Source organism: Toxorhynchites rutilus, chromosome 3, assembly GCF_029784135.1.
Source record: "Toxorhynchites rutilus septentrionalis strain SRP chromosome 3, ASM2978413v1, whole genome shotgun sequence".
Lineage (NCBI taxonomy): Eukaryota > Metazoa > Arthropoda > Insecta > Diptera > Culicidae > Toxorhynchites > Toxorhynchites rutilus.
In genome coordinates this window covers 198876893-198891754 of record NC_073746.1, presented here as the reverse complement: position 1 = coordinate 198891754, position 14862 = coordinate 198876893, and the positions used below count along the sequence as shown (strand labels likewise).

At 39.6% G+C, this 14862-nt stretch overlaps 1 protein-coding gene across 2 annotated transcripts in view; it reads right to left on the bottom strand.

Moving 5' to 3' along the window:
- Positions 1-6654: 6654 nt before the first annotated feature.
- The window catches only part of LOC129776441 (retinal homeobox protein Rax-like), a 102102-nt gene continuing 93894 nt past the window's right edge, over positions 6655-14862 (bottom strand). The window contains exons 2-3 of one of the 2 annotated variants that reach the window (XM_055782095.1): positions 7076-7290; positions 6655-7024 (exon numbers count right to left, since the gene is read on the bottom strand). In XM_055782095.1, coding sequence (XP_055638070.1) covers positions 6701-7024; positions 7076-7290 — 539 coding nt within the window. In that variant the 3' untranslated portion in view covers positions 6655-6700. The remainder of the gene's footprint in view (positions 7025-7075; positions 7291-14862) is intronic. The other variant, XM_055782096.1, reaches the window with a different exon arrangement.

Genomic DNA, 14862 nt, shown 5'->3' with positions numbered 1-14862 from the left:
GCCTCCTAAAACCTCCACAGTCCAAATTTGGTTCCGTTCGCTTGATTAGTTCTTAAATGATGCAGAAATGTATGCTTCATTTGTATGGCAGCCAACCACCGTAGGAACATTTCTTGCACCCTGAACCACCATATGCCTAATTTGGTTTCATTTGCTTCATTAATTCTCGAGTAATGTAGAAATTTGAGTTTCATTTGTATGGCATTTGTATGACTCTTCCCCTTCGATGGCGACCGTCAAAAATTGGTTTAACGAGTTTCAACCTGGTCGCACGTCAGTTTCTGATGAGCCACGCCCAGGTGCCCCGAAAACGGCTACCACGGAGGATAACGTGACAAAAATCCACGATCTCGTATTGGCGGACCGCCGATTGAAGGTGCCCGAGATAGCTGAATCAGTAGGCATCTCAAAAGCAACGTGGGTCATATCCTGCATGAAATTTTGGGCATAAGGAAGCTATCGGCGCGATGGCTGCCGCGTTTGCTCACTCCGGACAACAAGTGCAACCGTGAGACCACTTCATAGCAGTGTTTGACGCTGTTTAAGCGCGATCCGAAGGAGCTTCTGCGTCGTTTCGTGACCGTCAACGAAACATGAATCCACTTGTACACACCAGAGACCAAAGAATAGTCGAAACAGTGGACTTCACTCGGCGAACCTGCTCCGAAGAAGGCGAAGACTGTCCTATCGGTCGGATAGATGATGGCCACCGTTTTCTGGGATTCACAAGGTGTGATCTACATCGACTACTTGGAGAAGGACAAAACGGTCACAGGGCTCTACTATGTCGAATTATTGGGCCGATTCGACGCCGAATTGCAGAAATAACGGCCCCATTTGGCGAAGAAAAAAGTGCTCTTCCACCATGACAACGCACCGGCTCACACCTCTGCCGTCGCCACGTCCAAAATTGTCGAATTGCACTACGAACTGCTGCCCCATCCACCGTATTCTCAAGATTTGGCCCCGCGTGACTTCTTTTGTTTCCAAACTTGAAAAAGTCACTCACCGGGCAGAAATTTTAGTCAAATGAGGAGGTCATCGCCGCCACGGAGGCCTACTTTGCAGAACTTCCCGAAATTTGTCTGTGAGAGATAGGCAGGTACTCTTTTGTTGTGGTCATCGCTTTCACATTATCTGACCACAGGTGTACACGACTTAACAAATGGATCGTTTTATGATTTCTGTATCAATGAAACATAGTTTTCAAGGCGAATTTTTTTTATTTCGTGTTTGCACCTTATTTCAGTCCATCATCGCGTCGTTATTCGCGGTGACCTTGCCAAACTATTTCGCAGATAATCGGGGTTCTACTGTACTATGATAAAAGTATGAAGCAAATCGAACCGGAACATGGACCGTTGAATAGTTTTATAAATTAGACGGTTCATGTTCATGATCTCGCCATAAATAAGAAAGTAAGAGGATAGTTCTCATAGTTACATCATCGACTCGACATTTCAACTAAAGAACAATTAACAACAATTATAACGTCAATAGATGATCGTCGACTTCGGGCTTAAGATTCAATCTTTAGCAGATATTAGAGACTGCTAAATAGAAATTCCTTGTTTTTTGAGCAAATCAAACACTTTGAGCCAAACAAAAGCGATACCTATGAATTTCCATTTTTCTTATCAATTTCCTTTTTTCTTATCAATTTCCATCTACTCAGCGTGTCTCCTCCGCCGTCACATGACCGATTCGGTTCATATTTTCACTGCCGTTTTGCGAAAGGAACTGCAAAGTATAATTTGTGGATTCTTTTTTTGGGAGCGGTGGAGATGTAGTTTTGCAGTAGTGATACTGAAAAACTACTTGGATATTTAATAAGTTCAGAGTTTCAGTGTCACTCTAGAGTCTAGACAGTAAGCAATCAACAATACATGTTAATGCTGAGAGTTAATTTCATTACTTGACTGATTTGATAATGGTTTGCGCCACTTAGTGCAATCATTTTGTTTTCTTACAGGGTCTTTCAGATTAAACGCTCACGCAAAAAGATCGAATAGCTCCTTATAAAAAAAATTCACCTCTGGTTAAGCTCCAAGAATATGTAGCAGATGAATTGCCTGAAAAACCACTTCGGGAATACACTTGATTTGTTGTTTGTCAATAAGGAGATGAACTACTTGACTATTGATGAAATTGACAATCCTCCTGTTCCAACTAACACCTGCCATCCGCCTTTCTCATGGACAATAGAAATTGACAAGCTTTTGCTGGAACGCAATGATCAACAGTTTGACGTTGAAACACTTAACTTCAAGAAAGCTGATTTCAACCGACTGGGCCAATACTTATCGTCAGTGGACTGATCGCCAATAATTCAATGTGTAAACCGGGATGACGCTGTCGAAAAATTCACTGTTTTGCTTCAACGGTTAAGGTTTACCGAAGAACTCGTACATCAACGAACAAAACGTCGTTCCAATTCACCAGCCGTCAATATAGAAACCTGAATCGTCAACTCTATCGTAAGCATGTTATCATTACGGAACGAAATCTGAAGCATAATCCAAAAAGTTTCTGGAATTTTGTGAAATCTAAGCGCAAAGAATCTACACTACCTTCGGCAATGTATTTGGATGAACGACTGGTTTGCAGTTCTTCGGATAAATGTGAGCTTTTTGCTTCCTACTTCGGTTCAATGTTCAACCCCGTCTCTGATAGTGTTGAAGCTACTCTGCACTTTCCTGATAGAAGTGTCACTACAAATTTGTGAATTGAAGAGGGCCGACAAATTGACGTTATTTACACCGACCCCAAAGCAGCATTCGACAAGGTTGATCATAGTATACTTCTGGCCAAATTATCAAAACTTGGTTTCTCTGTAAGGCTCGTTAAATAGCTTCGCTCTTATTTCCTCGCTAGAAAACTAGCAGTCAAAATTGGCTCTTGCACCTCAACCTGGTTTGAAAGCAGCTCCGGAGTTGCTCAAGCTAGCAATTTGGGGCCACTGCTATCCTCACTGTTCATCAACGATAACATCGTGTATCTTAGAATCGGCTGTTGCCTGGTATATGCTGATTATCTAAAGCTTTACCTTGTGGTCAACAGCATTGAAGATTGTCGTAAACTTCAAAACCTGCTTGATAAATTCGCTGCATGGTGTCGAGTAAACAGGATGCAACTAAGCATACCAATATGCTCTGTCATAAGCTTCCACCGTAAGATGATCCTCTTGTCGTTCGAATACACTGTTGAGGGCGAAGTATTAAGTCGAGTTCAAACGATTAGAGATCTCGGTGTTTTCCTTGATCCAGCTCTGTCATTCCGGAACTACTACGAAGACATCATTGACAAGGCTCGTCGTCAATTGGGATTTGTAAGCAAATTGAGCAGAGAATTAAGAGACCCTTACACACTGAAATCCTAGTATTCGTGTTTGGTCCGGCCGTTGTGGCTGCTCACATCGAATCGATTCAGAGAAGGTTCGTCAGATTCGCCTTACGTCGTCTGCCATGGAATGATCCGCTGAATTTGCCACCGTACGTGAGTCGTTGTCTGTTGATAGGGTTGGAAACGCTGAAGCAAAGGCGGAACGGGCTAAGGCACCATTCAATAGGTCGTATGAATAAAAAAAAGTATTTACTTATTCTGCCCGTTTCTAAGTAAAGTAAACTTTGCTAGTATTTACTTGAATCCGTATGAATGAAAGTTTACTTTACTAATTTGATTTTTGAATTCGAACATAGTTTTTTTACTTTGTAAAACATCTATCAACTGATTGTTTAGGTTTCGTTTCCAAACGTTTTTTTTGGACAAAGCGTGAATTCGCGATGAAAAAGGAATAGTGTCGACGTCTGGTGGCGACTTTCAATTAGGGACCATAATTTGGGTCCCTATCTCGTAATACCTATCATATTAGAAGACACGAAGCCAATGTTAAAATTTGAATGAAAATGTTCACATCATGTTATTTAATCACTTAAAACACTTTTTTCCGACTTTTATTTAACCCTTTGTCTATACATTTCCAACATCATTACTGAAACTTTTCATTATAATATAAAGTTGTCTTCAAAAACAATATCGTACAAGATTTTTTCACCACCTGCAAACAAAAGTGTTTGTCATTTAAACAGAATGCCAAATTGGTACGGGAAGGTTATTTTTCATTCATAATTTAAATTTTAAAAACGTGTTCATTCCGCCTGAAAATCAATCAATTTTTTTTACGCTCCCCTTAATTAGTAAACGAAGCTCAATGCCATCAATGCGGATCGTTAACTTGTTTAACTTCAAGCGCAAGATAGCAGCATTAAACATAAATCGGATATGACATCAAAACGAATGATAGTGTTTTTAGATCCAAAGTATGCTCATGAGTATACTTGATAATAACGAAGTAAATACTTGATGAATGCTGTTTTATTCATACGAAATCAGCTAAACATTCCTCACTGCTCGACTGCTCGAATGAAGTAAAGTAAAGGTGAATTTTGTTTTTATTCATACGGCCTAATATCACGATTGACGAATTTGAAAGTAGGATCATGCGTTTCGTGTTTAGCTAATAGGAGTACCGGTAAGTTTCTTAGTTTTTTTCTGCAAAAATTAATGCTTTGTTCTGCTAAAATAGTTACAAATTTAGTATTCAAAGTATTGCTCATCATAGTCACAACATTTTCCCATATTTCTGGCAATTCCTTTTGCGGAAATAAACGGCCGGTTTGACAGCTAACCACGAATCGATCTAATTTTTGACTTCATCAAACTTGGAGAAGTTTTGGTCAACCAGGCCAAGGTAGTAATCGTACGGAGCAATGTCTGGAGAATACGGTGAGTGGGATAGAACCTCCCATTTCAGCGTTTCCAAGTATGTTTTGACCGGTGTCATGACATGCGGCCGAGCATTGTCGTGCTGCAAAATAACTTTATCGTGTTTTTGCTCGTATCGTGGTCGTTTTTCCTCCAGTGCACGGCTCAAACGCATCGTCGTCGGTAGAGGTTTTCCGTAATGGTTTCATTCGTTTTTAGCAGCTCATAATACACCACACCCAGCTAGTCCAATCAAATAGACAGCATAACCTTCTGGTCGTGAATATTCCGCGTGGCTGTCGATGTTGATGCATAGCCGGGATATCCATACGTTGCCCGACGTTTAGGATTGTCGTAATGGACCCACTTTTCATCGCCAGTAACGATTCAATGCAAAAAAAAACTCTCTTTTATGCCATTGGAGCAGTTGCTCGCACGTGATAAAACGGAGTTCGACGTCACTTGGCTTCAATTCATACGGCACCCGATGTCCTATCTTTCGGATCATTCTCTTTGCTTTTAAACAATCGAATATGGTTTGCTGAGCTACTCCAAGTGTATCTGCAAGTTCTTGTAGCGTTTGTGTCTTGATCGAGTAAAGCCTCCAATTATTTATCTTCAAACTTTTTTGGCGGTCTAGAACGTTCTTCGTCTTCCAAATCAAAATTATCACTTTTAAATCGTGCAAACCACATCTGACACGTTCGCTCAGTTGGAGCATGGTCACCATAAACTTAATGCGATGACTTTCTGCAGTTTTTTTCTTCATATTATAGTAATGAAATCCCCGCAAAAATACTCTCGTTGGTACGAAATTCGACATATTCGAAGTGGCAAAAAACTATGTTGTTTTCCCTTGACATATACTAAAAAAGACGCACAATGACAGTAGTTTTCCAACGAATGTCTGGAAAATTGATTCACTGTAATTATAATCAAGTTACGCCATCTGTGAAGGCAATCTGGGTAGTGGTAACATCCATACCTCTCACGCAGAGATCACGAGTTCAATTCTCACTCCCGATATTCTTCAAAAAATGGAAGTAAAAGTGACGAACCAGCCAAAATGTATTGAAAGTCACTATAATAGAGAAAAAAAAGTTTCACCATCTGTTGTAAAACCGAAGAAACTTACCGGGACACCCAATAGTATAATATGCATTTGAATTCCCTTAATGATGTCCCACTTTTAATTTCGAAAAGTGAAACAGTGAATACAGACCACTACCGACAACAAAACTTTGCATTGCAAATTTAAACTTTGCATTGATTAAAAAAGAGTAAAAAACACGAAAAAGGGATATTACAGCATGACAACGCACCGGCGCACACTGCTAAAGCCGCGAAGGACGCAATGAAAACGCTAAACGTCATCCCATCCGCCGTATTTCCAGTCCTTGCCCGTTAGATTAAAACCTTTCTGCTTCAACGGAAAATGCAACTGCAGAGTAGCACCATATATAAAGATTTCGAAAAATCGGCCCACCGTTTTACTTCGAAACAAAAATTATTGGAGTTGCGAAATGTGGAGAATCAAACGGAAATGACTTCTAATAAAAATATTTGAGGTTCTCCTGAAAACTATGTGTTTTCTTCATCGAAAAAAAACGAACAACATCAACTCGTACACCTGGTTGATGTGAAAAAATAATATATACTAATACTCGATAAATTATTTGAAATCACTTTAAGAAAAAAGTTTTAACAATGTTCTTTTAACCGATATGAAGCGTTAGAAGACATTTCATACTTAACGAGATTTACATCTGCAACTTTCGCATTAAGGGGTTTGAAGAAATACCAGAATATTGTCAACTTTTTTTTCTAAAATTATCTATTTGTTTTCATAATTCGTTGAGTTTCTTTATTACATAACTTGTTCTTTTTCAAACTCATTCGAAAAACTAATGGTCTATGTAAATAATTAAAAGTTTTATTAATATTTATACGTGGGGAATTGGTAATTTGCCATTATTGTTGGGGTATATCTCGTTGGATGGTAACTACATGAACTCATATCTTGCAGTGTTAATGACTCTCTCGTAAATTTTCCAACCATTGGGGTGTTCGGAAACATCGCATTCAGATGCTGTATGTTGAACGAGTATGAATTGGATGAACTTGCTTGATGATGTTGTATCTTATCAACTTCTTTATGTTGTTTGATGGGTGCCAAATAGTGTAGAACAGACGACGATGTGTTTGAAGCAATACTACGTTCATTTCGGCGAAACTTTGCTCTACGGTTTTGGAACCAAACCTAGAAAGAAATAATGAAAATAAGTTTTGAGGCTATTTAAATTTAATACACTACCTGCACCCGTCCTTCACTCAGACCGACTTTATTTGCGATTTCTTCTCTTAAAAATGCATCTGGATAGTGTGTTCGCTCGAAGATCTGTTCCAGTGCCGTCAATTGGCTGGATGTGAATGTAGTCCGATTTCGCCTAATTTTTTTACTGGTCACTACGACATCATTCGGCTCCGCAACTGCAGAATATGTATCTATTTCACAAGAAGTTTGTTCTGGAATTGTGGAAATAATGTAGAACTAATTACTATCTTCGAATTGTGAATTATATATAGTGAATGTTGTCTTTCAAGACGTCAAACGTCAGCGGCTTGTCGGCGTAGCTTAGAGACTACACATTATCCCACAAAAAATGATACACGGCATAATATTGGAGACGAATTCACGAATCCATTACGCGAACTTACGCGTTCGCCGAACGTTTATTTTAATAAATCAATTGTGGCACGAGCGATGCGCACCATCTGATGCACTCCTTCGCATTAAAGGTAATCTATTGTGGCACAAAGTCGGTGACCACGGGCCTAGAGCGCTTACCATTAACCATTACGTTTTGATCGGCCAAAGAAATACAAAAGATAGAGGCGGGCCAATGATTCCACCGACCCATAAAACTCACCAAGCGAAAAATAATGAAGATGTTGCGATATTTATCATCTTCCTCCTACAGCTTCCTAACTTCGTTGGAATACAGACCTCAGAAATGTTTAACAAACGATCTAGTACTGAAAAGACTTCGAAATAAATGGCTCTCCCATCAAAGGAATGGTAGGAAAATGGCTATGAAGATGGTGGTGAAACCGAATAGCGATATCACAAAATGTTTCTTTTTCAATTTTTTTTTCCAAAATATATATTTTTATCAAGGCTCATATGGCGTTAGCCTGACGGGGCCGAAGTTCAATATTTTGACAGTTTTTCTTATTATCTATGTTAGTAATATGTAACCGATTACTCGCGGTTGGCTCGAGGTTAGTATTACAAGTGTTCTCGCAATTGGGATGTTGCTGTCTCCAATGCTCTGTACGTGTGCCCGACACGGGATACTTCCTTTTGGGATGCAGCTGACCATTAATCAGCAACGCCCCCCTAGTATGTACCCCATATCTAGCGTGATGCGTCTTCTCGACTCGAGGAATCCAGGATAGAATGGTCACTAGCCGGCGCAATCATCAGCTCGTGTAGAGTTGTCATGAGCGGTACAACCTTTGGTTCTTGTTGAATCATCAGTGGACTGCACAACCTTTGGCGTGTATCTGTAAAGAGTGTGTGTATGTATTGCCGCGACTAAGTAAAAGTTTATAGATCGGATAGGAGGGATATGAAACAGGGACACAACGAAGGAAACATCATTAAACGTTGACATCGGCGTTTCTGAGGAACAGGTATAGATGAAGCAGAATATCAGGATCACGGCTACCTAAGATATCCCGGACGGGGATATCCGATTGTCTGCCTTTTGCTCTCAGTGCTCTAGAGAGCTGAGAGCGAGCAGCATGGAACCGGATACACGACCAGACAACATGCTCGATGTCGTTGTAGCCATCGCCACAATCACAAAGATTGTTTGCTGCGAGCCCAATGCGATAGAGATGCGCGTTTAAGTTGTAGTGATTGGACATGAGCCGAGATATCACGCGAATGAAATCACGACCTACATTCAATCCCTTAAACCAAGCACTCGTCGAAACCTTAGGGATAATCGTGTGTAACCAACGACCGAACTCATCTTCACTCCACATGCGCTGCCAACTAACGAGTGTGTCCTGACGAGGAATGTGAAAAAATTCATTATAGGCAATTTGCCTTTCAAAAAGTGTGCCTTCTGAAGCGCCCACCTTAGCTAGCGAGTCCGCTTTCTCATTCCCCGGAATCGAGCAATGAGAGGGAACCCATGCTAAGGTAATCTTGAATAATGTTTCGACCAAAACACTCAATAGATGTCTTATTCTTGTTAATAAGTTTCCCAAAAATGCCTGGTTTGATCGGCCATCTGCGCATGTTGCTGGAAAAGCGCCTCAGCGGGCAAATATACGTCAAGGAACACCTGGAGAAACAATTGCTGCCTTGCCACCACAAACGCGTTCTGTTTTGACCGGATTTGGTATCTTGCAATTATAAAAAATATGCCAGGCCACAATCTAGCTCTCAGTGCACAATGTCTCTGACGATGCGTGTTATCTTGTAGTAAAAAGCCGTGCGCAAACGATCCATGATTGCTCGAATTTATCACTGAAATTGACGACAGAATCAACCGTAAAACGGACGAAGAGCTAACGAAAAAATCACGCAATTTCCAGGCTCTATGAAACGCTCATTGTTTGAGATATGCACCATTTGAAGCTGTGACTTTTTTACAAATATCTGACAAAATGGAAATTAGTGAATTAGAAAATAAACGATAATCGAGAAAAAGCAAAATAATTAATATTCTTTTGCCAGTGCGACTAATTTCGAATGACGATGAAAACAAAAACTACAAAAGATAATTATAATTGTATGGAACAAAATTTTCTTACATCCTACGTTTATCAGGCCTTCTACAAAAATGCTTCGACGACCTGCCAGGTGGCCTTACAGTAGTTGGCCAGAACCTTGTTCTTTAGCTCCTCCGCAATCAGGTGCTTCGTCGTGTCGTCCGTAAAATTCTTGGAGTGGATCCTCCGTTTTATATTCGCCCAAAAATTTTCTATCGATTGTAGCTGGCCCAGCTGAGTTGGGTGACGATGGGAAAATTGGGGGTTCAGGGTACAACGTTTGTCTTCAGCCGGTCCTGTTACATGACTCTTATCAACACCTTAATAAGGCTATTCTGGAGCCCAAGAAGGTTTGGTTTGTGTCGCTGATCAGGATTATAATTTCATCAAACATATTTATTCTGATTGGCACCTATCTCGCTATAGTTTCAGTCATCAATAAGCAATCGATAAGCTTGAAGCGTAGTAGAAAAAAAATGGAACATACCACAATAGTTCAAAATAGAGATGTGCCATCCGCTCATGAGCTGTTCCGAAGAATCGACTTTTTGAAGTGAGTTGACGCGGAACAGCTCGCAAAAAAAATCAAACAGCTCTTCAGCTCACTTTGATGATGATGAAGGAGAGAAAAGAGCTGTAGAATTGAAGAGAGTGTGTGAGCTGTAAGATTCAAATGAACTGACCGTCTCTCGCTCTTCGTGTTAAGACATCAGTTTAGTTTCATTTGTTCCTCGTCTTTTCAACTGTTATATTCGCGTTGACGGAATTGAGCTTTGTTTACCAGTTTAGGGGGCGCCAAAAATAATAATTGGCTCTCAGGCAGAATGAACACGTTTTTAAAATTCAAATTATTAATGAAAATTAACTTCTGTGTATCAAATGAGTATTCTATTTCAATGAAAAACACTTTGTTTGCAGGCGGTGCAAAAATCTCATAAGATTTTTTTTTTTTGAAGAAAACTTTCTATTGTAATGTAAATCCTCAGTAAAAATGTCGGAAATGTTGTACTCGCCGAGTCTGTTGTAAATAATAGTCTGGAATACGTGTTTCAAGTAATTAATAATATGGTGTGAAAAATTTCATTTGAATTTTAACATTTTCAAACTGGCTTCGTGGCTATCGAGTTTGGGACCCAAATTGAAAGTCGGCACTGACAACTGAGCTGAAGAGCTGTTCATAAAGAACAGCTCATTTAGATGAGCTGATATGATCAGAGCTGTTCATCATGATGAGCTGATTTGCACACCTCTAGTTCAAAACAATGGACACAGTGGTTCACACTCAACAAGGGAAAAAAAAGGATCATGTTCGTGCCCATAGAGGAAAACCGGTCGAATCAAAGACATGTACATGGTACACCTCGTACGGGGTCTGAGTTTGTCAAAGTAGACAAATTACTCGACCACCTCGAGTTCGTCGCTGTCGATCACAACACTACTGCCAAGAAGGATTCTCTCCGCATAACATCTTCCAGCGCCACGTTGAAGAGCACACAGGAGAGTCCATCGCCTTGTCGAAGTCCCCTGTGAGTTTCAATCGATTAATATTGGAGACGAATCGCCCATTGTACCACACACCATTCATCATTGCATAAATCAGTCTTTCGAGGAGAACCGTGTTCGTCCATGATTATCCATAGTTGCTTTCGGTTAATTGTATCAATATGCGGCCTTGAATTCGACGAAGACGTGGTGCGTAGGGACTTCATACTAGCGGTACTTTGGAGGATCTGTCGCGGTGTGAAAGTCTGGTTCATCGTCGAGCAACCCGGATAAATCCGGCTTGATAACTTGATAAATCATAGATTAATTTCACACACAAGATTCCTTGATAGTTCAAGAACAAGTACATGTAATGCAACAATTATGATGCCTACTCTGCCCCGTTCCAGATACATTCCGGAGTCCCTCAAGGTAGTATCCTGGGACCGTTGCTCTTCGTTCTCTTTATTAACGACCTATGTATGCTTTGAAGATATTTATTGTTTGAAAACGCTGTACTGTTCATTGGTACGTAGTGTGCTGGAATACGGAGTACAAGTTTGGGCACCGTTCCATGTAATCCACATAAATTGAATAGAGCGAGTCCAAAAATATTTTATTCGGTATGCTCTTCGGAACCTCAACTGGAGCGATAGGACGAATCTGCCAGTGTATGAAAGCCATTGCTTGCTGATTGACCTACGAACATTAGCAAGTAGACGAGTGCTTCTTCAGCGATTACTCGTCTTTGACGTATTGACAGATAGCATCGATTGTTCAGACATATTAGCGAAACTACGTTTCAACGCACCTCTTCGAGTGACGCGGCAATCAAAATTTCTCCGCCGATCGAATCACCGCACCACTTATGATATGAACAACCCGTTGGACGTCTGTTGTAGCAAGTTCAACGAAGTTGTTCATATACCAAATATTTGATTTGGTATATCAAAGAATGTGTTTAGGCTTAGACTTAGTAATTAATTATATCTGTACGATTTTTTATGTCAAAGATAAACAAATAAACAAATATTATTATTGAATTGCCGGTAAGGTTGGAATCCGGAATCACTGTTCATTTTTAAGAAGCGATTGTTATAGGCCTGAAATTCTATAAGGCTAAGCCTATTCTCCCAGCAAATTTAAGTTCGTTTCCGCTGATAAATTTCATATAAGTTCTTAGTTTGGCAAGGAATTTGTGGCTGTGGACAGAGAGATTCTCATCACAAACAAGAAAGTGGGCTCAACATGTTTAGGGAAGAGAGCCTGCAGAAACGTCTCCTTCTATTTATTAAAGCTAACAAAGGTCCAGTGAAGCTGGCCAGATTTGGCAAGCAGCCACAACAGTCAAGAAGTACTTCAGTGGTATCGTTACAATGGGATCGATTACATTGAAAATAATCTCAATCTTCCCAATTACCACCAAATTCTACCCAATCGAAAAATATTGGGAAATTGCAGCGAAAATTGAAGAAGGATGCCAAAGGGACTCGGGATACTGCAGACATGAAGAGATTGTGGAATGAAATGGCCGCTATTCTGAAAATAACAATAAATTATCTACATTTTGACATAAAAACATTTTTCATACCTTTCACCAATCCCGAGATACAACTCGTTTTGTGATTCAGGATTCTAAATGAATCAAGCTTTATGCCTTCCAACGAGCTCGATGCTTACCGTATGGTCGCAGTAATGAGATGAGTAATACAGTCGTAATTATAAGTGAACACACTTCGACTCTTTTGTAAAGTTTATGCCACCGTAATATGAATAATACAATCATTCATTCATACCAACAATATAAGAAAAATATCATTTCGGTGAGGTAATTATTAATGATTTTCTTAATCCATTCACATAACGCTAAACAAATTGACAATTTCAGGTGGCGATGAAAAAACATCAGCCTGCCACTCACCGACCATCCGCTCGCGGATAATCAGGTTTATACTGTGTGTGATTCTATGAGGAAATCATTAATAATTTTCTCATCTAAATAATATTTATTTATGTTGTTGGTATGAATGAATGAAATGTATTGTTAATATTATAATGGCATACAACAGAGTGTGTCGAGATGCGTTGACTGAATTACTCATTATTCCGATCAAACGGTAAGCATTGGGTTCTCGTCATACGAGTATTTGTTTCTGAAGCGAGCCATGTCAATTATGCATATGTTGGAAGACCTACCGGCAATTCAACAATTATATACCAGATGACTTGCTGCATTACATGCACTTGTTCCTGAACTATCAAAGTATCTTGTGTTTAAAATTAATCTACGATTTCACGTCGTTCATGTAGCCCGTACGCATCACGTAAAACGACACGTTGAGTAAAATATGCCATAGAAAAATCGAAATAATTCGGAACATCTGTTGTCGCTGACTAGTGCTATACTGGGCCAGCAATGTTTATGATACAAAAATAATTTTTCACTAAAATTTTCGTTGACACGATATGAAAAGAAAGCATGAAATGGGTTAAATAAAATAAGATTTCGCCATAAAAATGTGTTCGACAAAATCATGATATTGTTTCAAGGCGATGTCCCAAGATACTAAACGTGTGAAAATCAACCGGATGAGCACAAAACTCAAACCACTTTAGCGACAAGAACGAAACGGGTAGAAAGAACGAAAATCAAAGACTAATATAAAATTAGGATGTCACCAAACAGTCTCTTTATTGGATTCCGAGTAAAGGGCGCTCTTTCTTCGGAATATCAGCGCAGTGTAATTCATCACAGTGAAAACTCACAGGAAACTATTCCGTGTTAATAGGTCTCAACGTAATTAAAAATGATTGATTCAGCGCATGCTGGCACTGAGGTGATTCCTCGAATAAAAATCGTGTGATTGTCCTCTTTTGAATTGAACTAGTAACATTCGAGCTAAACAGTGTTCACATTTTTCTATAATAACCATTTTAATATGGATTTTATTAATCAGATTAATAAAAAATATACTGATTAATATTTCCTATTAATCAGATTAAAGTAATTAGCACACGAATCATGAAAAGAGTGGTATTATTATGTTCAAACAAACGTACATAAAATAACAGACTCTCATTTGTATGTTGTTGCCTTCATGATCAACATAATGATTGGATTTAATCCCAAATCCTAAGCCAATTGACTTATTATCATATCACCACCACATACGTCAGATCATGTCAGTACCAGTAAAAAGTGTTAACGAATTTCTGTCTGACTATTTCGGGGGATCTAATGTTTTTGAAAAAAAAAATTCCGCTTCTGAGCATAGTTTCTACTAGCGTCTGTTTCTGATCTTAAAAGTGGAACAATTGAGGGTTGGTCTATTTGATTTTGACGTATTTCTTTTGATGCTGCACAAAAAGTGCAAATGCGTCCAATCAAAAAGAGAAATGCTTCAAAATTTTACTCGGACTCGAGCTCAGAAAAAAAAAATCAGCGCGATGTAGATAAAACTGTTAAATGTGTCTCAATTCGAGACGCAATTGGGAGTTCTGCCCTGAACAGTGCAGAGAGCCAAGAAACGGACTGTCGTCCTACAAGAAAGAAGAATCTCCGAACAGCGACGACAGGCAGAACACGAATGTTCGATTGCGTCGTTATGGACGGCGAAACGTTCGTAAAATCAAACTTAAAACTGTTTTCGGGACGACAAGAGGAAAGGTAACAGACAAAGTTAAGACCATGAAACTATGTAAGTTTCCCAAAAATGCCTGGTTTGATCGGCCATCTGCGCATGTTGCTGGAAAAGCGCCGCAGCGGGCAAATATACGTCAAGGAACACCTGGAGAAACAATTGCTGCCTTGCCACAACAAACGCGTTC